The 26,070-nt window shown below is 43.6% G+C and overlaps 1 protein-coding gene across 3 annotated transcripts in view; it reads left to right on the top strand.

Annotated features, from left to right (window-relative positions):
• Positions 1-21,766, top strand: part of LOC310796477 (polycomb protein SCMH1-like) — a 39,243-nt gene extending 17,477 nt beyond the window's left edge. For all 3 annotated transcript variants that reach the window (XM_083658663.1, XM_083658665.1, XM_083658664.1), the window contains exons 9-17: positions 5,569-5,813; positions 6,822-7,268; positions 9,815-9,941; positions 11,223-11,423; positions 13,007-13,174; positions 14,890-15,018; positions 17,170-17,298; positions 19,565-19,698; positions 20,874-21,766. In XM_083658663.1, the coding sequence (XP_083514789.1) occupies positions 5,569-5,813; positions 6,822-7,268; positions 9,815-9,941; positions 11,223-11,423; positions 13,007-13,174; positions 14,890-15,018; positions 17,170-17,298; positions 19,565-19,698; positions 20,874-20,993 (1,700 nt within the window). In that variant the 3' untranslated portion in view covers positions 20,994-21,766. The remainder of the gene's footprint in view (positions 1-5,568; positions 5,814-6,821; positions 7,269-9,814; positions 9,942-11,222; positions 11,424-13,006; positions 13,175-14,889; positions 15,019-17,169; positions 17,299-19,564; positions 19,699-20,873) is intronic.
• The last annotated feature ends 4,304 nt before the right edge of the window (positions 21,767-26,070 follow it).

The following is a 26,070-nucleotide window of genomic DNA, read 5'->3' on the forward strand; positions in this document are numbered from 1 at the left end:
TAGTTTATAAAGGGTTTGGCTCTCTGAGCTGCAGCATTAAATACCGCTGTGGCATGTTGTCTATCAATCAGCTGTTCCTGGTTGGTGACGCCCTAGTCTCAACGCCAGACCCATGAGTGTTCTTACGCTGATACACTACGTTACTGCATGCTGCAGAGCTCTCTCTGGGTCTGATACACTACGTTACTGCATGCTGCAGAGCTCTCTCTGGGTCTGATACACTATGTTACTGCATGCTGCAGAGCTCTCTCTGGGTCTGATACACTACGTTACTGCATGCTGCAGAGCTCTCTCTGGGTCTGGGACACTTTCCCTCAGAGGGCTGGTTATGGGAGGGAACCGTTCACTTGGCCAGTCATATGCCAGTGATGGCTTCAGTCCTCCCCAATCAGTAACGACTTTGCGATCAGACGACACGGGAGGTGCAGCCCATTTTTCAAACCGCTCTCTCATCGGTGCTACGACCTGTCACTCATTCAATTTCAACCCGCCTTCAAAAACCAGCAGTGGCTGTGAAGCGGCACAGACTCACTTATGTAGTATGCTGAGCGCAGCGATTCAACGTAATATTTGAGTCTGGGGAGAGACTAGTGACGCCCCAACTGAGGCCACCATTTCTCTTCTCCATCTGATTGAAATTCAGAAGTCTCTGGAGCATGCCGTCACCGATTACCGTAATTATCATAAAGCATTGCAGTAACAAAAAAACTGTTACCTAACGAACTTCAGAACAGAAGCACATCAAAAAATTAACGGCTTCATACTAAGAGATGATAAAATATACTTAAAGGAACACTCCGCCCATTTTCAACCAGCTTTGTATCATTAGAACATCAGTAGTATATCAGAAAACTGTAAACGGTTTTGAAGTCTGTCATTTAATTTGACAGTTATTGAGTGTTAAAGTGTGGACCAGTGATGTCACGTCGGAAGTATTCTGCCTTGAGATGTGTGTTTTGGCAGATTTTTAACAGCTGTACCATTAGCCTCCATTCTATGGCGATAATTACTAACTTCACGACTGTAGCTCACTGTAAACTGAGCGGACAGTGCCTGTAAGGCATGGTGTATCTTGGTTATGTGGGGGCGATGTGGCAAATGAGCTAAACTTCCAAAAAAGTGGTGTATCCCTTTAAGTTGAGGTGGCATTCCTGCGCTTTAACCGTACTGTATATTGTTTGATTTCTGCATCGGTAATTCCGTTCATAGCAAAGACGTTTTACAGCCGCTCCTGGTCGCAGCAGCTGTTCAGATGTTGTGTAGACCATGAAGCACTGATTCAGTATGAGAGAGGAGAACCGAGGCCACGGCAGAGTTATGCGTTTGGAAAATCAAAGTGTCAAGGAAGCAGGCGATAAGAGTCTTATCGGCCACAAGGTCAACTGTATTCATCTGTCAGACTCCTCCGTTTGTGTTGGGGGAGGACCTGATGTGTGAACGCAGGGGAAAAGAAAGAGAGAGGGAGGGAGAGAGGACAGGAGGGAGGGAGGACAGGAGGGAGGGAGAGAGGGAGGGAGAGAGGGAGGACAGGTCTTTGGAGGCTGTTAGTGTTTTACGAGAGCTTGGCGCTCACCCAGTTGGCGCGGTCGCGGGGCACGGGGCGGTTCAAATGATTCTAGGGTGCCCCTCCCTCCGCAGGCCTCTAGTTGGCGCCCTGGCAAAAAAGGCGCTGATCAAGACACCCAAGAGAGAGTTGGAGTAAGAGAGCCGGGTGAAAGGAAGAGGAGAGAGAGAGACAGAAGAGAGAGAGAGACAGACTGTTTACAGCGGAGGAGGGGAGGAGAGAGAGACCGAGGAGAGAGAGACAGACTGTTTACATACTGTCAGCGGAGGAGGGGAGGAGAGAGAGAGAGGAGGAAAGGAAGAGAGGAGGAGGAGCGGAAGAGAGGAGGAGGAGCTATGCCGAGTGGGAGAGTGGGAGTGTGGGACCAGGGCAGGACAGGGTGAAGGAGAGGACAGCTGCAAAGAGACCCAGACCCGTTGGACTTTCCTCTGGGGGGGAAGAGAGGTGAGTAGAAATGATAGATTAATAAAAACTCCTTCCTGTAATATGACGCTGGGCTGTAGTTTGTTGTAGGTGAACTCCGTGCACTCAGGGGAGATGGGGGAAAATAAGAGGTTGGTTTTGTTGTGCGTTTCTTTGCCCCGTCTTTTACGAGCGTTTTTCCATCGAAGCCGTTTTACACCTTTCCGACATCGGATCCAGGAATCGTCCAAAGGTGTCCAGGATCGGTGACAGTCATGTGTCTCTCTTTATTCTTATTCAGACTGTCACTGGCTCAACCCATTAAAAGAACCACTTGCCTTAAGCCTTAAGCTTTTGCATGTGAGCGTGTGTTTAATATAAGTACAGCGTATTGAGGGACACACGCCCCCACAGGCCAAGACATGTGTTAATAGATGTAGCCGCTCCTCTCGTAAATCTGCCCGCCCGGGGTTGATCCAGGACAAATACCACACTGTGCAGTCTAGTCTATACACTGTGTGTGTGTGTGTGTCTCTGTCTGTCTGTCTGTCTGTCTGTCTGTCTGTCTGTCTGTCTGTGTGTGTGTGTGTGTGTGTGTGTGTGTGTAGGCTTGCAGGTGCATGTGAAGCCAGCTATCTTGTTGGCTATACTGTGGTTCTCCCCCCCCGCCCTTCCATGGCTGCCTTGTATATAAAGGCTATTGTGTCCTTGCTCTGTGATTGCGTACGTTTGCACACGTTCACATAGTGATGCCAGCATTGTCGATTGTTTGTTATCTATTGTGCATGAATGTGTGTGTGCACGTTATCATGGTGATGCTTGATATTCATACAGCAGTGTTTTTACAGACGTGCTGTATTTCAGAATACTGTTGTCTTTTTGGGTGTAATTCTCCCACACTACTTTTTGCCTGCTTGCTTGGTTTTCTTCTTCCTCTGGAGAAGCGGTGAAAGTTAAATTTCCCACCTGTTTTAAATCATCTCAGCAAAAATGAGAAAATAGCACATAGCCATTGTCGATTAATCGGTTAACATTCTTCGATCGATCATATTATTAACAGCGCTTAATTGATTGTCGATTAATCATTCACATCCCTAGAATGAAGCTAATTGACTACTAATGATTTACTCGTGACTCATTTTCATATTTCTCCTGGTTTGCATGTTAATCATTTAATCAATAAGTAGTCTCGTAAAACAGACTGTATCATCTACATCCGGCGAATGCAGCTATATACCGTACAGTCTGTACGTTACACCCCCAGAACATGCACAAGGAAGTTGGGAAAAAAACCTTCAGACTGGAAGGAAGTTCTACAGAATCCGACCAATCACGACACGCGAATGCGGCATATTGGATTCTGATTGGACTAATGAGCGGAAGACCCGCCTTTCTGCCGGCATATTGGATTCTGATTGGACTAATGAGCGGAAGACCCGCCTTTCTGCTTCCCATTCCGGTTGGTGCATGATTCTCCCCCACGAAGTACAGACGGTATGGCGGAAGCATTTGAAAATTGCGGAAGCCAACTCGTCTGTTCTAAGAGACTAATCAAGAAGCAGTCTCCCTGAGCAAACCAGACCTGTGGCCAGTAGCAATATTAGCAAACAAGTCTCAAGTTTGTTTTAATTGGCTTGGAATTCCATAGGGATTCACGCTCGATAACAAGTTGCCGGAAGTTTTGGCATGACAGTATCAAAATAGCTCAACTTATTTTTATGTTTTTATGCCTCCGCCGGCGATAGCCAGGCCGGAGGCATTATGGATCCGGGTTGTCCGTCCGTCCATATCATTAACGATATCGTTATCGTTAACGCGATATCTGAGGAACGCCTTGACGGAATTTCATCAAATTTGCCTCAAACATCCACTTAGACTCAAGGATGATCTGATTCGATTTTAGTGGTCAAAGGTAGTGCTGCAACTATCGATTCTTTTAGTAATCGAGTATTCTACCGAATAATCCATCGATTAATCGAGTAATCGGATAAGAACCCTTTTTTGTGTTTTCAAAGGCTTATCGTAAATATACACCAAAAAATAAGATAAATCTCTTCAAATAAACAACTACATTAGTTTCTTTCTTAGAAAAAACATTTTTATTTTTAAATTGCATAGAACTGGCAGTGGCACCATTCATCTTTTCAACCTGACGTTTGAGTTCTTCCAGTGTACAGCAACCGTTAAATAATATGAATGAATGGCTTACTAGCTGGTTTACATCCTTCATTTACCTTACAGCTGCATGACACACACACTCTTTCTCTCTCACACACACTCACTCTCTCTTTCTCTCTCACACACCAACAGGCTAGTGTGATCACACACACACACACACACACACACACACACAAAACGCTGTTAAATTAGCCGCTAACGTTAATGTTAGGTTGAGCTTTGTATTTCTCACAGAAAACGGTCCAAACTTCTCAGAGAGAGCGGTCGGTATTCACTAAAGCCTTAATATCTCAGGCTCTGTAGTACATAGAAACATAAAATAAAAAGCATTTGAGAGCTTAACCCTTTGGCTTTTCGTATTATATTTGCTCTAATGTTAATTAAAAAAAAAAGATCTTTAACCCCAAAAAAATAAAAATAAAAAGATTCTAATGCATTTTAAGAAATGTTAATAAAGATTACGGCAAATGTAACCCTTCCAAATAAAAAGCCACGGGTTTAAGCTGTCAAATGCTTTTTATTTCATGTTGATAGCTACTATGCAGGCTGAGGAAATACGTTCTGTTGAACCCTTGACAATTACTGCAGCATTAACGCTAACGTTAACGTTAGCGATCTCTGTTTTGCAGTCGTTGTGAAGACAGTGAAAAGCCCCGTTATCTAACAACTACAACGGCAGTGAAACAACTTATCCAGCTAACGCTAGCTAATTAAATAACGTTACCTGATGTTGTAGTCGATGCCTCTCTCAACTACAGCTGAGGAGGTGCTGCTAACGTGCTGCGGTGCGCTGCCTGCTTCATTCACCCTCAGCCTATCTAGTAATACGTTACAGTCTTCAGCATTTAGCTACTGTAAATATATCTTGTGTTTGACCATGCTTCCTCAAGTTTGAGGTGTTTCCCTGGCCAGCTTTGCAATTCACATCACAAATGTTGCAACCAGTGTTGTCTGAGTCTATCTTGGGAAAGTGTAGCCACATTTTCGGGTGGTCCCGTTTGTTGATGTTTCAGGTAGAGTGACGGACTGACGTAACGCGCTCTCACGTGTTGCCTTAAGGTTCCGTCGGAATTTCTATTTTACCCACTCTCTTCTATTACCGGTACTCAGATGCGTGTCGAGGCGAATCATTTTGACCTCGATCATTTTAATTACTCGAGTTATTCGAGGTACTCGAGGAATCGTGACAGCCCTAGTCAAAGGTCAAGGTCACTGTGACCTCTCGAACGCCATTTTCAAGCTTGTTAACGCGATATCTCAGGAATGCCTTGCCGGAATTTCATCAAATTTGCCTCAAACATCGACTTGGACTCAAGGATGTACTGATTTAATTTTGCGGTGCGGTCGCTCTAGTTTTACCATGCCACTGCTTCTTACCCATCTCTCCTTTTCTTCTTCATCCATCGTCTGTCTTCTTGTCGCAGTAGTGTTGCCTAAAAGCCTCGGGGCCTTGACAGACGGGAGTGTGGAGACCCCAGCCATGCACCCCACGCCCACGGTGGGCAGACCTCCAGGTCAGAGAGGACGTAAGCCAGGCCGCAGGAAAACCAAGCTAACGGGGCCCTGGAACCAGAAGAGCTCAGCGGGGGGAACGCCGAGCACGCAGCCTGGCAAAGGACTGGAGCCCATCAAGATCCCCAAGAAACGAGGGCCCAAGCCGGGCAGCAAGGTAGGCAGGACAGGCTAGTCAAGGATGCATGGACATTTACTTTCTCCATTTACTTTCTCATGTTTTACACTCAAGCAGCATATGTTAGAATTCACAGGCAACGCACTCGCGTTGGCGATGAGACGGCCTACAGGAAAGAGGTGGATGCCCTGGAACAGTGGTGCCAGGACAACCACCTCTCCCTGAACATCTCCAAGACCAAGGAGGTCATTGTAGATGACAGGAAGGGGAGGGAGACTCACCCGGGCCCCCAGTCACCATCAACGGCACAGTGGTGGAAAGGGTGTACCTGGGAGTCAACATCCACCAGGACCTGATGTGGGCTAGCCACACCACCACTAGGGCTGTCAAAGAGTATTCTATATTCGAATATAAGAGTTAAAATAATAGTCAAATATGAAAATTAATATATTATTATTATTTAATATGTGTATTATTATTTAATGTTATTTCTTTTTACATTTAACCAGGTTAAAAAAACAGGCCAAGAGGGCAACATGAAAACATACATAGTTTGCCTGGTTATTTAAAAGCATTACAAAAGTGTAGGCTACTACTGTATTAGTACTGACTGAATAAATATGGGGCGGAAAACAATGTTTATGTTGGGGAAAAAATATGTTCAAATAAATATACCAAGTAGTTATATAAGCTCTCTGGTTGTATTGGTTTGCCTTGCCACGAACGCAAAAAAAAGTATTCGAATATATTCAAATGAATATGTTAGTTTAGAGGGAATATTCTAATATGATTTTGGGGCAATTTTGACAGCCCTAACCACCACTGTTGTCAAAAAGGCCCAACAGCGACTGCACAGACTCAGACGACTAAAGAAATTTGGCCTGAGGCCCAAAATCCTCAGGGACTTCTACAGAGACTTCTTCTCACTTCGATCTACATTGCCACAAAATGAACCATATTTTGCCTGTTAAGCGTAATGCTTTCACTGCCCTAAGAGTTTCTCTCAATTGACTCTTCTCCCTCCTTGTCTCCACGGCTCTTTTTTAGCAACTGGGCTGGGCCAAGAGAGCTGGCTGGCTGGAGGGAGCCATGGCTGGCCCAGGACGGCCGGTGACAGGACCAGGACGGCCGGTGACAGGCCCAGGACGACCAGTGACAGGCCCAGGGCGGCCGGTGACAGGACCAGGAAGGCCAGTGACAGGACCAGGGCGGCCGGTGACAGGCCCAGGGCGGCCAGTGACAGGACCAGGGCGGCCGGTGACAGGACCAGGGCGGCCGGTGACAGGCCCAGGACGGCCGGTGACAGGACCAGGGCGGCCGGTGACGGGCCCAGGACGGCCAGCGACGGGCCCAGGGCGACCAGTGACAGGCCCAGGGCGACCCAAAGGCAGACTACCTGCCAACTGGGCACAGAGGATTGCTTTGTGCCCGGCCCAGAACCAGGCAGAACCCATCAAAATCCCAAAGAAAAGAGGGCCAAAGCCTGGTAGCAAGGTACCAACCCAACACATTCACATAAAGCGATGCCTGCTTTACTGATATACAACACAGCATAGCATTTAGCTTGGGCGTGGGCAACTATTTTTCATGGGCGGCCACATGAGAAACCCAGATTGTTGCCAGTACAGAGGCCGAACAAATATTGTCATGCCGTAACCCAGGGATGGGCAACTTTGATGATAGAGAAGGCCACAGAAAAATGTCCTCGCTACCAGATTTTGCTGAGGGCCGAACTGCGCCAGCGTGAAAAATTTGGGGCATTTGAAGCCAGGTTTAGAGGAATAACTCATTTTAAATTAACAATTGTGATGTCATTATTCAGTCTTAACCACCAATATTTGATCCTTTTCTCACTCACTCCTATGTCACCACCTGCTCTCCCTGCAGGGCTTGAAATGAACTTTTTTTAACCACCTGCCAATATGGCTGTTAGATTTTAAAGTTACCAGCCAATTAGAATTTCCACTAGCCAAAATGTTTTTCTTGAAATAAACCAGAATATGAGTCGGTTAATTTAAGCATAAGTATCAGTAAGTGGCCCGGGATTCTCAAAGCCTGTGTTGAGGGTCACACACGAACAAAAATGCACTCTTGAAGCTAAATAAATCCAAAACCAACGAGTTAATTATTTAAATTTCTACTTCAATGTAGAACAGTCATTTCTTACACATGAGATTACTTTTAGCCTTTTAGTCATAAATATTATTCAAAGATATTCCATATTCCAGACTGAAATGCTATAACAGAAGTGGAGTATTGGCCAGAATGACATGAACAATTGGACACTTATTGAGCGGGTATCTTGCATGTTGAGTTCAGGTGCACTGTAAAAAAAATCATTTTTTATTTTATTTTATTTTTTGCAATTCCATCGCAGGCCACATGATTTTGCCCATTAGGGCAGGGGTGGCCAAACGTTTTTGGTTGTGGGCCCCATACAGAAAAATATAAGGAGTCGCAGGCCAAACAATATTAAGTGCGGCAGTTTTCAACCTGCTTACACTGAAAGCGGGAAAAAGATTAGACCAGAAAAGTCCTCAAAAATGTAATTTCTACCTAAAAAAAATATATGACACATAGTTTATTGATGTGCTGCTCACCTATTACAATGGGTATTTCTGTATGTTTTCAAATTTTCTTTTCCTGTGCCAACAGGTTAACACATTGACTGCCAGCCGTTTTTTTTTTGCTGTAGGTAGCTTCTGCCAGGCCGTTTTTTGAGGATTCTGGCTCATTTTAAAAGAGCCGAGGATTATTTTCTGCTTGGAGTTTGTGAACACAAAGTTCAGAAAAGTACTAATAGAATGTGTGCTTTCTCTGTCTAAAAGAGTCAGTTTGTAGAGTTAGTAGTTATGTAGATATTAGCCGTTGAGTACAGCATGGTTTGAGCGTCTGAGACAGGAAGCTGAGATAATCGCAGTTTTGTGAAATTCAATCAAACAGGCAGAACAGTCACTTTAACCATTTATTTTTGGCATCAGTGAGAGATCAGACATCCAAACAATATAGTTCCGAACGCCCTCTCCTTCAACTCCTCCCTCCGTGGGCGTGTCTAGTGGCTTTCAGCCTGCGTTTGTCACAAGCGAGTGGTCTGCTGCTGCAGCGAGTTCGAGCAGCCTCCCTCCCTGGCAGCGAGTTTGAGCAGCCTCCCTCCCTGGCAGCGAGTGTGGATAGGTCTCACTCGTCTCTTGGGTTTGAGAGCCCCGATGAAGCCCCGTGCGACTCTAGGCTTATGCAAATTTGCAATCCCCCGTGTGCTGCTGCTGGCGCGGCCCGAGAGCGGCGAGTCTGGTGACTGATGACTGTAAAATCGGCAAGCCATTTCCTTGAGAATGGAGGAAGCAGCCGCGGGAGGCGGCTGCTTTTGGTTGACTTTCTCTCTGTCGGGAGGGCACCGTCGCCACCTAGCTGGTCGGTAAAATAGATTATACACATTCAATACTTCCAATATCTCCATAGGAGACGCGGGGGGCATTGATCCACGTAGCACCGTCAAAAAAAAAAAAAGATTTTTTTTTTACGTATTAATACGTCAATGGCAGTGAACCGCTGGATTTTTTTTTGACGTATATATACGTCAGTGGCAGTCAACGTGTTAAGACAGATAATTTCACCAACATTCAGTCTTGAAAATGTAAAAAAAAAAAAGTAAGACAAGAAAAAATAAATAGACCAGGTCAGGGTACTCAAGTATAACCCATTTTTAATGGTTTTAAATGGAAAAAATGAAATGGAGGGGGGGGGGGATCTGTTTTTTTGTTTCCGTTTTTCTGTTTGATTTTTATAAAAAAAAAATCCCTTGTTTTTCCTGGGGGTTTTCCATTTTCGTCCCCCGTCGTATTTTGGTTGAAATAATTTCAACCAAAAATACTATTTGTTATTTACTGGGAAATATTTGACAGTTTTCTTTGGGGAGTTGAAATAAATGAATATAAGAAGTGAACTATTGGCCTGAGTGGGTGAGAGGAAACTGTAATGGTTAACTAGTAAAATAAGGAAAGTTATAATATTTGTGATTGTGTGTTTGTGTGTATATCCAGAGAAAACCGCGGGTGGTCCCTAACCCAGTGCCCACGTCGCCCACCAGCAGCACCCCAGAGCCTGACACCAGCACTGTGCCCCTGGACAACGCCACCATCCCCAACTCTGCACTACAGGCTCCCACAGGTAGGTGGCGCCGACAGTTCTGGACATCTTTATCAGTGGACTGGGCTAGGGATGTCGAAAATCATAATTTTTCTTGACCGACTACAGACCCTCATTAGCCGACAATTGGTCGGTTAACCGAGAAGATTCAAATGCACTATTTGACTGTCTGTGCCCCATTAAACCATTACCACAACAAATGCTTGATTTTTTTCCATTATAAATCATTTATTTTTACATCTACAAACAGAAAGAAATCACATTAACAAAACGAAAAGACAAGTTGAATCCTCCAGCCATCTAAACAAAAACATTCCTCCGATAGGCTATACTGCTTAGAGCTGCACGCATTGCATATCAAGGGCACATCAATTGACATGCAGCCGCCCCGTGAAGTACTGTTTGAGCGGATGACAGCCCAGGCTGCAGGGCGCATCACTACAGTATCTTCTCTTTTAGCAATAGTCTCACTAATCCCACAGTGGTTTACCTGCTTTTGAGATCTGCAAAAAATAGTTTGCTTCTGTCTCACCCCTTCTCCCTCTCTCTTCACACACGCGACGAGGGCTGTGCTCTCTGTGTCTTGCAGGGCTCCACAACATTATAAAGACGAGTCCTCCGAACGCAGCTGTCAGTTGTCAATGCAGTCTACAAACAATCCGTCTCTTGTTGTGAAACAATTTCTCCGAACTGCCATGTGTTGGACAGTAAAGACTAACGTTAATTGATACTTTTCAATCGTCAATTAGACCGCTTCATGTCGCGATATCAAAACGTGACAATATGTATCGTTGAGATGAAATCTCATATCGCGAGAAAAAGAAGCTGAACATGGTGGCACTGATCTGCATCTGATTGCATGCTCGCTCTCCTTTTCATTGCTTTGTTTGAACAGACGAGGGACGTTACAGACACGGAGGATGAAAATGGTGAAATGACTTAAATTACCGTGGAGGATGCCCCCTCAACTTACAAATTGCTCGCAAAAAAATATTGGTAAAATATCGTATCGTTATCGTGAACCCAATATCGTGTATCGTATCGTGAACTGAGTGTATCGTGACACCCCTATCAGTTACTAATAACTAACAAGCCAATGTTACTGTGTTCTCCAAGTGATTAAAGTGCCATGACTAAACACAGTCTGTACTTCTTGAAACCTCAAATGGCTTCAAAACCTGTTCAACCTCTGTCATATTTGAATCTTAAGTCAATTATAATTTGATATATTGGATGAAATAACAATCTAAATTAATGTTTGCTGCTGATCGCCTCCTGATCATATTGTTCTATCCTCCATAGTATGTGTGTACCTGAACAAGTACGGCAAGGTCGGACCTCATTTGGAGCAGCGGCGCGTCCAGCAGCTGCCGGACCACTTTGGTCCGGGCCGGGCCTCGTCCGTGCTGCAGCAGTGTGTCCAGGCCTGTGTGGACTGCGCCCACAACCAGAGCACCGTCTTCTCCTGCCTCAAGTCTGGCCACGGCGGAGAGCTCATCTCAGGTAGGGAGTGGGACTACTACGCACTCACTTCAAATGCACTTCAAACCCAAATTCTCTCATGTCACTCCCCTCTTCCGGGACCTTCACTGGCTTCCCATCTCGGCACGCATCAAATTCAAAACACTGGTTCTGGCCTACAGGGCAGTACACCAGACAGCCCCTCTGTACTTACAATCTATGGTCAGGCTCCAAATCTCTCACGTTCCCTCCGCTCCTCCACCAGTGCAGGACGCCTCGCCCCTCCTCCACTACGGGGGCTTTCGCGACTCTTCTCGTCCCTGGCACCTCAATGGTGGAACGAGCTTCCACCTTCGGTCAGGACGGCCGAATCACTGCCGATCTTTCCGAAAAGACTAAAGACTCACCTTTTCAGGCTCCATCTGGGCCCTTCTTGAACTAACTTCTTTCTCTCTCTCAAAAAAAAAATACTAACCTAAACTAAACTTGTACCACTGTTCCTTCAGAAGTTGTAGTTGTCATAGACTGTGTTGCATAGTTGATTGCTCTATTGCTGACAAAAATGTGTTACTGTAAGTCGCTTTGGATAAAAGCGTCTGCCAAATGACGTAATGTAATGTAATGCATGGATTAGTTATTTTGTCTTCCTATGTTCCAATCCTTTTGCATTCTATTTTGATATTCAGAGCCATCAGATCGTCATTTGAATTAGCTGAGCTGATCACAGGCCTGCATTCAGTTATGTTCATTCAGAACAGAATGTTCTGGTGCTGTCACAATGCCAAATTAATTTGACTTCAGTGCTGAACCCGGCCAAAGTGTGACAGTTTTGATACTGAAATGATACCACAGCGCCCCCTGGAGCATTATTTTCTGCTCTGATAAAACCTATACCAAGGATGAGGATTCTTATGCCTCCGCCGCCGGCGATAGCCAGGCCGGAGGCATTATGGATCCGGGTTGTCTGTCCGTCCGATGTTCATTAACGTGATATCTGAGGAACGCCTTGACGGAATTTCATCTAATTTGCCTCAAACATGGACTTAGACTCAAGGATGATCTGATGGTGGTCAAAGGCCAAGGTCACTGTGACCTCTCGAACGCCATTTTCAAGCTTGTTAACGCGATATCTCAGGAACGCCTTGACGGAATTTCCTCAAACATTAACTTGGCCTCAAGGATGAACTGATTAGATTTTGGTAGTCAAAGTTCAAGGTTACTGTGACGTCACGACCGCTCGTTTCATGCTCTTTAGCATGAGAGCTCAGGAATGCCTCGACGGAATTGCATCTAACTAGTGCAGTGCCCGTTCCCCCGTGCACCACCCCGTGGGTGCTTCCCCCCGCAGGCCCGCACGCACACTGCACCCTGTCAGCTCAAGAATGAACTCATGGCGGAGGCATACATTTGCGGTGTGGTCGCAAATTTTATGTGTGTGAGTTCTGTCTTCTTAAATGTGACATGAAACACTACCAAATAATACCGGATCTGGGGAAGAAAAACCGAATAAAAAATTTACCCCAGGAACTTTTTCATCACTAGAACGTACACTTACTCCATGAGCAAACGGTGATGTTCTGTGCGACCTTTGCACTTTGCCCTCTGTGTGTGTGTCTCCCCTCCAGCCTTCTTCGACCAGCAGCAGCACACACTGACCCTGCCCACGGTCAGCAGCGTCACCTACGTCCTCCGCTTCCTGGAGAAGCTCTGCCACAACCTCCACTGTGACGCTCTGTTTGGCAGCCAGCCTGTAGCCAGAGGAGGCCTCCACCATGACAGCCACACATACACAGGTACAGTATGTGTGCTTTTCATTAGGGGTGTCAAAAATAATCCATTATAAGATGCATCACGTGCACGATTCTGCATCGATTCACAAATGTCAAAAATCGTTTTATTTTTTATTTTTTATAATCAAATAAAATATAATGGAAGTACATGCAGTTGTTTATTTTAATTATGGATCATAATACAATGCAATTCCAAATGCACTTTTATTTTAAAAGTAGCCACACAGTGAGAAAAAAGAAAGTGAGAAAAAAGAAATCATGTATTGCGGAAAAAAGTGATGCATCGATTTAAGATGCATCGAGATGCATCGATAATCGTAATCGAATCGAATCGTGAGGCCAGTGAAGATTCACAGCCCTACTTTTCATACAGAGTGCCTTTACATGCACACACTGACATTCTGATATTATTCGTGGATCCTGAGATATTCTACACGTGTAAATGTCATATTGTATTTACAATAGCCAGGAGGAGCTCATACCTTTATTTTTTCGAAACCCAAATATGATGGCTGGGAACGAGATTGTGAACCGAGATAATGAGGCGTGCAAGACCATTTTTGAAAAGGTTATTGTGCTAAAAACCCAGATGCTATGGATTTTCCACATATTTTTTTATTTTTGGGGTGGTTTTGTGTGCAAATATACAGATACCGTATGTAGATATGCATGAGAATGATATAAGAATTGCTCCTGCTTGCTACTGTGAAGTCATCAGCAGGCTCTGTAACGTAGCCTCGGGAGTCGGGCTTATCGCTGTGGGAAAGACCTCTAGCCGCCGGAGCCGGATGAAACATGTCCTATTAACAGGTTATGTTTGTTTCTAAGTGATTCATATGTTTCTCCGCAAACGCGACAGCACCGGTTCTGCATGAGCGTCACTGCTCCCAGAAAGCAGGCCCGCCCACAACACTCATGATTGGTTCTCCGATGCAAGGCTTCCAACAGCACCACCTAACAATATGAAAAGATTTAAATAATAATATGTAGTGAAACTGCTGAGTCTAGTTTTGGACATAGTCTCGGTTTCCAGACGTTTGGTGAGCAGCGCCACCTAACCACCAAACGTCTGGAAATTTACTGTTCCAAATCTGGTTCAGAGAACGGCCGGCAGCAGACACGCCTACATTTATTATTAGAATTTTATTTGGTAGCGGCAATGCAATGTTTCATAGTTCCAATATAGAGCAAGACACTGATGTGCTGCAAAGAGAGTTTATACCTGTTGTTTATTTTACAATAATTTGTCCTACCCGGAAGTGGTCCGCCACCACCGCCTAACGTTATGAAAAGATTTAAATAGTAATATTCTCAGTCTTACAGGAGTGAAACGGATTAAGACTGAGAGCTGAGTCTAGTTCGGACACAACAAGAAAGAATGGCTCTCTACCAAATCTCATCATGCACGGTGCATTATTATTTTATTTTTTTACAATTTGTTTATTTCTGTTAATTTAAAATGAGTTATTCCTCTAAACCTGGCTTCAAATGCCCCAAATTTTTCACGCCGGCGCCGTTCGGCCCCCGGCCCTCAGCAAAATCTGGCCCTCTGGTAGCGAGGGCATTTTTTTGTGGCCCTCTCTATCATCAAAGTTGCCCCCTTCCCTGTACTAGATGATATACAGTCCAGTCCAGTCCACCTCCCTCTGGCGTTGTACGGCAGTATAGTAACAGCTCTTATCAACTGCTTTTCCTTTCTCCATTCATGTCGGCTTCAGAGAGAAAAGGTTTTGGGGATGGCCTGACGACGGGCCCGGGCCGAGGCACCAAGCGCTTCCTCCTCCAGGACTCGTGCAACAGTCCCCTGCCCCACAAACTGGCCAAAACCCACCGGCACTCCACTGATGGTACGGTACCGTTGTGTGTTTTCTGTCTGAACTTCTGTGTGGCATTAATGGGCAGACTGTTGAGTAATAAACCCCTAAGATATGGCAAAGTCCCGGCACTGATCATCCACAACATTAAAACCTACCTAATGTTGTGTAGGTCCCCCTTGCCTCTTTTCCTTCTGCCTAGGATAGTGCCAGGATGAGCCACCCTACTCTGCCTCTGATTGGGTCTAGGCAGGAGGGGGTTGGGTCTAGGCAGGAGGGGGTTGGGTCTAGGCAGGAGGGGGTTGGCCCAGATCCTTATGCTTGCCCATTTTTTCCTGCTTGCAACACATCAACTTCAAGAACTGACTGTTCACTTTCTGCGTAATATATCCCTCCCCTTGACAGGTGCCATTGTAACGAGATCATCAATGTTATTCACTTCAACTGTCAGTCGTTTTAACTCATTGAGTGCCAAGGACGAGTATGTTCGTCAATTCAAATACTAACGTAGAGTGCCAAGGACGAGTATGTTCGTCAATTGCGTTTTTTGACGGTGGGACCTGGATCAAAGCCTCTTACATCTCCTATAAAAATATGGGAGCTATTGAATGTGTGTAACCTATTTTACAGACCCATTAGGTGGCGACAGTGCTCTCCAGATTAGAGAAAGGTCAGGAAAACAGCAGGAAAAAGCCCCGTGATGAAAGAGAAACCGCTCATGCTGCAGCCAGAGCCATATAGATTGCTCTGGCTGGAGTTAACGTTGGCTGCGAACAGCAGTCAATCCGCGCCCACAACTGAGCCTCTCTGTCTCTGCTGTATAGTTTCTCCACACGATTAGCCGCCAGAAAAGCAGCACCCGACGCCGAAGGGCCAAACCATTCTCAGCAGTCCGGTTTGGCTTTTCCGTGTCGCGCTGGGAGCCGGCGCACAAAAACGGAGCACTCCGAAAATAGACCTGGGTGCGTGAGGCTGTGTGTTAGTGTGGGGAGGAGTTTGCAGCTGAGGGGGGGAGAGGGGGGCACCCCACAACTACACCACGTCACTACATCAGAAAATATTAGCTTCAGACTCAGTGAATGTGCTTGAAATGCTTAATTTCACAAAAGGCTGAATAACTCAGCTTCTAATTTGAAACGCCTGTTTTTGCTTTAAACAACCTATCTTCTCCGGCTCATAACTAAAGAACGGAAAATGGTATCAATAAACTTTTTTTGCTGATGATACAATAGACTCTCCTCGTTCTTTGTGCGTGTTCGGTGTTTACATAGTAATATCACACAATATTCTGTGGGCCTCGAGAAATCACTGAAAACGCTCTGAAACTCTGGCACTGGGAGCGTCCGTTCTCCAAAAGTGGCTGGCACTCAATGAGTTAATGTTGTGGCTGATGGGTGTAACGGATTTTGGATTTTTTATTTTTTGAGGAAATATCACGGGACCGTTTAGCTCTATACCATACCTTGCCATACCCAATTGACGGCCATCCTGTGTGCACTGTACGTGTGAGGTATTCTGCACAGGGCTAAGAGAAATGTCTTCTGTTCGTGGTATTTCTCTGTTCCTCCACTGTGGTGAGAGAATGGAAACAACACTTGGATCAAATAATGTCGCTGATTAAACAAATCTTCCACTTTATTGTGTATATTGTATTTATTCAAGATCAGTGGGTCTTTTATTGCTGCGGCACATTTATGTGAGACACTTAATCCTAATAATCGACCCCTCGGAATTGTCCAATAAAGTCTAGTAACAGAAAAGAGTCAAATATAATGAGCTGTTGGCTCTGGAGCAAATGGCATTTACGTCTTGTGGAAGGGGGGTTAATCATTTAATCATAGTCCAATTCCCCTAGATTTTAATTAAGTTAATGGAATATTTGAAGAGATTTGTTCCAAAAGGAAATGTGTAAAAGTGACGTACCCTTTGCCTAGGCGTATCGCTGTGAAATATGTCAACGTGTGAGTGAGTGAATTTACCAGCATGCATTGTGTTAGTATTGCATCTTTAGATTTTGTATTCTTATCTTTTTAGATTCACTAGTATGCAGTTTTTTCTTGGGTTGCTGACCCCACTTTGTTCTTGAGGAAGTGTGTGTGTGTGTGTGTGTGTGTGTGTGTGTGTGTGTGTGTGTGTGTGTGTGTTCACTGACCCGCTGAACCTTCTTGTCCATGTTGCTCTCAGGCGAGTCCTTCACAGAGAACGGTGTTGGAGGCTCAGAGCACTTAAAGAAAAGCCCCCTCTCCCCCAACTCCACGGCACAGACGCCCGGCCTGAGGTCGCCCTCCAAGCTGCTGCATCACAACTCTACAGGTAGGGCAGAGACACTGATTCATCACAACATTGGAACAACAGCGCGTCCTGGTGGCTCAACCTGGTAGCACGCGTACGACGGAGGCTCGGCCCTTCGTGTCCTACGTTGTACATACCTATGTTACATAACTTGCCAGTTTGTGCCATCAGCCTGCTTCTCTACCTGGGACAGTACCAACTGCTTCTCTACCTAGGACAGTACCAACTGCTTCTCTACCTAGGACCGTACCAACTGCTTCTCTACCTAGGACCCTACCAAAAAGCAGTATTTGTCAGTGTAATCATCATCATCGCTTTATTAGCAGACACAAGGTCCAGTATTCACCTTATGTAGCCACGCCCATTTGACCCGGTCGTGTGGTCGTGTCAAAACTTCCGACTAAAAATAAAATAAAATAAAATGGCTGGCTCCTCCAATATCATCTAACTCTGAATTAACTAATAATTTAGCCAATTGTATGTAACATACCAAATAAAAGCAAACGGCAATGTCTAAGAATTCAACGCCATGTAACTGGTTAAGTCTCGCATTCCAGGGAATTACGTTAACGTCTGCTGGTCTTATAAGACGTAAATGGCTCGCGCTGCCTCGGAGGAGAGAAAACTATCTGAAGCTTTCTTTGTTGGAGTCCAGGTATGTTTTACAAGAAAGTGCTCTTCATTGTGGACGATAACGTTATCTGACCTGGCTAACAGTGGATACTCGCTTGCTTGCTTGCTGTGTACCGAGCTCAAAGTAGTAGGCTACGTTCTTTATTTTATCCCTTCACTGTCCGCTCCAAAAACAACTCTCTTATTTTGCGCCGTGACCGCCGGAAGTGTTAACAGGACCCGGAAGAATTTGGCCCACTGTAAGTTCTGAACATGAGGTGAATAAAACAGACAATAGATTAAAAAAAAAAAAATACAACATCCCAACATACACATATGCCAATACATTACATTAAAAGGTTGTACCAATGTACCCAAATGCTAGACTGGTACTTAATAGCACTGAGACCAGGTTGAGACAGCAGCATAAGGATCAAGTTCTGAGATATATTAAGATAAACTTGTAGGTCAGATTTCTCAGCAGGGCATGAAAGGTGTAGACTCCTGCACCACAACACATCTCACTAGCACTGCAACACCTTGGCTTTCTGAGCAGAATCCTCATGCAGTCATTATAAGCAACCTGAAGCTTTTGAATGCTAGCCTGCTTAAACTTGACCCACAGGGGGGCAGTATAGAGAGGAGTACAATAGGCTCTAAAGAGGTTCATCTTGACCTCATCAGAGCAAAAATATATATTTTTCCTCAGCATATTAGCTTGTGCATACAAGACACGCTGCTGCCTATACATGTCATCATCATCACTCATTTGCAGTGTTGGGGATAACTCATTACAAAAGTAACATATTACATGTAATATAATACTTTTAGCAGTAACTCACTAACATAACTTATTACTTATAGGATTTCAGTAATATTATACCAGTTACCTTGTCAAGTAACTCAAGTTACAAATTGAGTTAAAACATGTTTTTTTTTAATCAAAGCACATTATTTAAATAAAGAGATACAATCATTTCCTAATCAAACTGTGTGTTTTTATGCAAATAACCACTATAGATGAGAATAACAAAGGAAAAGAATAACATTTAGAATTTTGGATTGTTTCCACCGACTTCAAGGCGGTTGACATTATTTTTCGGGATGGTTCCGGGGCAGCGATGTCATTCTGCTACTGCTGTTGTTTTGGTAAAAGTAATGCAAAAGTAGTGTAATAAGTAACGAGTTACTCTACACAGACAGTAATATTGTAAAGTAACGTATTACTTTCAAATGAAAGTAACTAGTAATATGTAGTATATTACATTTTGAAAGTAACTTGCCCCAACACTGCTCATTTGATCAGTGAGAATGTGACCCAGGTACTTGGTTCTACAACACACTTCCAGAACCAGTCCTGACAAATACAAAGAAGGGAAGGAGATATCCTTATCATCTCTTGTTCTGCAAACCATAATGACACTTTTTTAGTATTATATTTCACATCAAAATTGACTCCATACGCAGAACAAATATTCAGCAGCTGTTGAAAACCATGTTACACTACATGGTATTTTGGCGCTTTGTCCAATATTGCATCGTCGGGAGTAATTATAATACCAAACTTTTTTGAGTTATTTATTTGCTCTTCTGTTTTAGCCAAATGAAATGCCTGCTGCTGTTATGGATTTGTAATGAAGTGGTTTTATCCTGAGTGCCTGAGCTTTCTCCCCAGGCTCGGGCAGTTTCCGGGAGAGTCCCAGGCCCAGTGGTCAGGACCCCAGCCTGTGGACAGTAGACGATGTTATGCAGTATATCAGAGACATCGATCCAGTACTGGCTCCACACGCTGACCTCTTCAGAAAACATGTATGTATACTCTCATAACATTGAAGGGGTTTGTTCCAACATGACACTACTCTTACATAATACTAGCATGAATTGGTGTTGATATGTAATCTGTCTCTATATTCTACACATCATAAAATATAAACTATAATGAAAGCAAATTAATTAGGTTCATTTTGTCTTCTTTTTAAATTATGTTTTTAGTTTTCTTATTTTCAGACAAATTAGAGTAGGTGTTATTTCTACCTGCTGACGGTTTGGGCTGATGACAGATGACAGCTCTGAAGAAGGCTGTAGTTACAGCCCAAACCGTAAGCAGGTAAAATAACATCATACTCTACTGATTTGTCTGAAAATAAGAAAACTAAAAACATAATATAATGAAAGCATTTCTTTATATCTTTTTTCTTCACTCTCTCTGAAATGTATCTATATCGCGTTTTGGAATAGAGTTGTAGAGGTTACATTATGTCATTTAGCAGACACTTTTGTCCAAAGCGACTTACAATATCACAATTTGTCAACAGTACAGAAAACCACTATGCAACACAATCAATGACAGCCAAGATATTTTGATAGACTAGCACCATGTAGGAAGTAGTTTGAGAAGGAATAAGTACCGTAACATGTAGCATTAGTATTTTTTTTTATTTTTTTTAAGTAGATGTTAGTTCAGGAAGGGCCCAGGTGTAGCCTGAAAAGGTGAGTTTTTAGTCTCCGCCGAAAGATTGGCAGTGATTCGGCCGTTCTGACCGAAGGGGGGAGCTCATTCCACCATTGAGGGGCCAGGGGACGAGAAGAGTCGCGATCGGGACGAGCGACTTGTCTACATACGTGTTCTTCACCAGCAGGAAAAACTAGGGGGATCTGTGCTGTGCAGATAATTTGAATGACATGAGACCTTTCATTTAATAATCAACTTTATTTAGCACTTTTATTGACAGGTTTTTGCACAGTTGCACAGCACTCGGTGGACAGTGTCCAGTAACACGATTCTCCTCTGGAATCTCTCCTCCCTCTCTCTCTCTCCTCCCTCTCTCTCTCTCTCCTCCCTCTCTCTCTCTCTCTCCTCCCTCTCTCTCTCTCTCTCTCTCTCTCTCCTCTCTCTCTCTCCTCCCTCTCTCTCTCTCCTCCCTCTCTCTCTCTCTCCTCTCTCTCTCTCCTCCCTCTCTCTCTCTCTCCTCCCTCTGTTCCAGGAGATTGACGGGAAAGCCCTCCTGTTGCTGCGGAGCGACATGATGATGAAATACATGGGCTTGAAGCTGGGCCCCGCCCTCAAACTCACCTTCCACATTGACAAGCTCAAACGCTCTTAAAGGGGGGCCCGCCAAGCACCCTCCACCTTCCCAAGGACTGAATCTACAACCCACCTCCCCCCATCCCCACATTCAGTATATCACGCACTGCATATTGGACATATACTGACCATTACATGTAGCAACTTCCATCAGTACTACCATTATTTTGGTATTATATACCCATATCCCTTTCCCAGCATATACCCATATCCCTTTCCCAGCCTCATCCAATGAGGAATGTTTATTTTTGTGTGGCACAATCCAGCCCTAAGGCAGCATGGGATACGCAGGATCACCCACTTCCTGTCTGTGATCATCGGTTTTAGCATTTCCATTCATACGACTTGAAGAGTCAGATGTGGGCGTGGCCATTTCAACTGTTAAAAGCCTATTTTTGGCCCGCTTTTGTTACGTTACATTTATTCTGTACATTTCATATTTTGTACCCCATGACAATATGGACTTGCATTTTTTTTTGCCTTTTTCAGCGTTTTGTGTTGGATATGCTTAAAAAAAAAAAGGAAGTAAAAAACACTATGTTCATACCCCAACAGTTGGGATCGCTTCTGATCGACGTCTCTGTTTGAGGCATGGTTTTTGCAATGATGACATTATTAATTATAGGCGAAAGAAAACATGTTTTATGAAAGAAAGGGGAAAAAAACGTTTATTCAGAAAATACTGCCATGATGAAATCGGTTTCCTTTATCTTGTTCTGGATGTTGTTTACAATGCCTTGTCTCGTCTTTGTTGTTATTTGTACTTTTTTAATTTTTATACTATATTATTAGAGTTCCTACATTGAGAGTGTTATCATACTCAACATTGTTCAATAAATATATAATAACTCTTATGTGTTTTCTTTTAGTTTTACTTATTTATTTACTTGAAATTAGCCATTGACCATCTTCTCAATATTTTAAAGCCATAATCTAATCTAATCAACTCTGTTTACACTGTATTATGCCATGACTGGGTTTGGTGATTTATTAGATTTTGGGCATTATTTTCTCTGAAATTTATCTGACCTCTTCATACAAATATTATTTTTTTATAGTATTTATTTCTGAGCAGGGAGCATTGCAGTTACAATGCATTAACAGATGTAATTACTTTTTCTTTTCTTTTTTACATTGAAACATCCCAACCAACACATCTGCCCCCACCCGCCTCCCCACCACCCAATCCTACTCCCAATAAAATAAAGAGTACTTATAAAATAAAATAAAACTATACATCAACAACAAAGAATAAATAAGAGCAAAGGGAAGGGAGAAAAAAAACATGGTGGAAAGTAGTATCGCAAGAAAACCGTAATAACTCAAGTCATCAGGGTTTATACTTGCAAGGATCTGGGTCATACTGGCCTATTGAGGCTTCATGAGGTTATAGGCCGTGAGCCAGTAGGCTTGGTCGGTACCATCTTGGGGGACTAACTTTCAGTGATTACCGAAATGACATCCCCCAAATTAATCATATCTCCTGAACCATAAGGCCTATATGCATGTTTCTGGTCCCCTTTGATAGGTAACAAGTTAAGCAATATGAATATTACAATATTAATAATTATATTATAACTAATTACTATAAGTTCTGTCAGTACAGATGTAGACGCCGTCTCTATCCGTGGTGCTGTTGGTGGCACTCTCCAATTGTCTGGCAGCCGAGACTACTGTACTACAGTACAGACATTAAAACATGAATAATAAAACAAAACTTATCATACTTTGTTTTACATACTTTAATAACATAATAATCACACTCATGTCCAAGTCTTCCCTGTGTTCCACATCTTCATCTTTATCAGAACTTTGCACTCTCTGAGGTGGATGCCTGCTTCTCACAGTCTGCCGGTCTACACCTGAGGCCATTTACAACACACACATCTTGGGAGTGAACATTTTTCCTTTTCACTCTTTGGATCAAGTTCATTCCAGCAACACTGTAGCAGAGTTCCCTGGGAGTTGCTCTGCTACATTTTTCTGCAATTTTGTGACCAAAGTAGCTTCATTTGTCTTTCTCAGCAATCCATCTGGTGTGGACAGGGCCCAGGGGAATGGTCCAGGGGGGGTGAGAAAGGATCTCCTCCATACATAGACTGCACCCTTGATGCGTCCAAACAAAGACCTGTCTGCCCTCCTGCTTCATCTCACTTCTCTCTTCTTACACATATCACTGAAGTCTAGGAGTCTGTAGCCTGGTATCTCCATTTACTCTAGAATGGTAATAGATAAGGTTTACTTACTGGATTCATTGCTTAACTTGTTACCTATCAAAGGGGACCAGAAACATGCATATAGGCCTTATAGTCTAGGGAAAATAAGGTTTGACCTTAAACTAATTGCAACAGAATTTATTTTCACATTTTTATGTTTATATTGATGCCCGAAACACTATATTAAAAATCCCAGAAAATCCCATTAGTGGAAATATGTTAAAATTACATTTTTTCAAAATGGCTGCCATTATTAAAATGTTGGCCATATCTTGACTCCAACTAGACCTAGAATTACAAATTTGGTGTCTATTTCCACATTTTTGGGGGCAAGGAATCCACAGAAATGGTTGTTGAGTCTCTAAGTAGAACAGATTTTTATTTTCTCATGTAAGTATGTAGTCGTAATACAACATGTCATTTCTCACAATGTTAGCTACAACTTCGTATTTGTTAATCATACACATTTTGGGTGATACCCATTACCCTTGAGCATATTGAAGTGCTTGCCATTGAAAAAAAAAGTTTGTTAAATTTATTCCCTCACAGTGTCTCTAAAAGTGTCTGGAAATACATCAAAAATGAGCACATCTATCTATCTAAGGGAGCTAGGGCTCTGTTTGTTTGTCTGTTTGTCTGTCCGTCCCACTGATGACATCATCTCGAGCAATTGTGATGCCATCAGTGATGTCACTCGAGCAATTGTGATGTCATCAGTGATGTCATAAATCCTTCCTCGCTCACCCTATATAAGTGGAAGCAGTGCACACGCAAGCATCCAGTCCCATAAAACACCACCAGCAAGCATCCAGTCTGTCCATAAGACGAAAAAGCAGCTCCTGCTGGTATATCAGTTGTGTGACCCCACAGACCTGCAGCGTAGGACCGAAGAGATACAAACTCCCCAGGTGGCTATTAATCACTCAGCCTCCCTCTCCATCTAACATCAACTCCACGAGTACCTCATCCACTCTACAACAGTGAGGCAACAGGCAAGTAACTACTACTTTTGTTTGTGAATATACTGATTCCTACTTGTATTGTTGTGAGATGCCTCGCAACAAAAAACGGAATCAGATGATGAAAAAGCTACATGCTGCAAAGAAACCTGAACCTGCTTTGAATCCCTTAGTTTTAGCTATGCGATGTTCTAAGCAGACTGGATGGCATGCAGCAGAAGCAGATGATAGAACGCTCATCCATAAGAGACTTGAGACTTGACTTGGACTTGTGACCAAAGACGTGAGACTTGACTTGGAGTATAGCTAAAAGACTTCAGCCTTGACTTGGGGACTCTAGCTCAAAGCCTTGAGACTTGCCCCGGCCACGACCCATTGCTGTGCAGCAGCTATAATTGTTTATTTATGTTTGTTTATTGTTTATTTGCACAAAGAAAATGAATAACAACAGATAGTACCTTAGAAAGTATCTTAATTAGCTATTATTAAGCTATACCTATTAGTAAGCTATTAGCTAACTAGTAGGTGCTTATTAAGCTAGCCTACTTTGAATGGTAACACACAAAGACTGTCATTGGTAACAGACGATAAATGGCGGTCAACTTATCCATAACCTTCGGATATGGAGAATACTTAGCCTACCTGTCCACTCGTCTGTGTAACAGAGTTAAGAATACACTTTATCAATTATTATTTTCATGTTGTATCTGCAAATCTTATTTTCATCTAATGACTCTGTTGAGTATTTGTGAATTTTATCTCCATGAGTTATTTTTATTAAGTTACTTTGCCAATGGTTCCTGTAGAAGTAACCTTCTGTATATCGCCTCTTCTGTGCCTCTTGACTTTCCGTAGCTCCTCCCCTACCCTCACATTGCTTCTGGCACTGATGAGGGAGATCATTCAGATGCACAGCAGAGAGCAGAAGGCAACTCATGCTTGTTTCATATCTTCTACAGAGAGCGAATAAATGCCGAAAACACAACGCAGAGTCGTCATTGTCTACATCTGTTACACTGGTGCCGTGACCCCGTGATTCAAGATCCGCTCGATGCAGATCGCCGGACCGAGGGTGCAACGTGGATCCTGTTGGAGGAGTCCGTGGTGGAACATCATATACTGGTCATGGTCAGGTGTTCAGAACCGTCAAAGCCTCACTAAGTGATTAACTAATTAGTTGAGCTGGTTGCATTTACACTTGAGTGTGAAGTTGAGTTTCATTTTATTGTCTTATTTTATTTTCTCTGTGTTTTGTGGTACAATGGCTAGCAATTTTGAGCCGAGTGATGAATCTGGTTGTAGTAATAGCCTCTCTTTTGGGAGGGGTAGAGGTGTAATGTGGGTTCCTTTACAGTCTGGTGGGTCTGTTGGGAGGGATGTGGGTGCTTCACCTGTGTTGCCTGCAAGAGATAGGGGTCCGGGATCAAGTCAGAATCCGGCTGGGTCACCTATGGGACAGATGTCATGGGGTGGGCCACATCATTCGACACCCAGTGGTGAAGGGGACGCATTGCACCAGTTAAGTGACATGATCTACCAGTTAGGCTCACAGATAGGTGAGTCTATTGCAGCCACACTTATGTCTAATAATGCGGTTGGTAATGCTGACCAGAATGATGTTCCTTCTCACAGCCAGGCCACTCAGCCTGGCAGCAATATGAATACACTGAGTGAGAACACACGCATCGTTGTCGTGAAATCTGACAGGGAACCCGTTATTTTCAGGGGTGATAATACTGACAAATACACAGTGACTGAATGGGTTGAGTTGATGAAGTCATACCTCAGGAAGCAAAACTATGATGTCTCATTACAGACAGAGGAGATAATGGGGAGGTTAATGGGGAAAGCCAGGGATGTGGTTAAGATAGGCTTGAGGAGCAACCCCTCGCTTAACACTTCTCACACCCCAGATGTTATA

This window comes from Poromitra crassiceps, assembly GCF_964638095.1.
Source record: "Poromitra crassiceps genome assembly, chromosome: 22".
In the NCBI taxonomy this organism is placed as follows: domain Eukaryota; kingdom Metazoa; phylum Chordata; class Actinopteri; order Beryciformes; family Melamphaidae; genus Poromitra; species Poromitra crassiceps.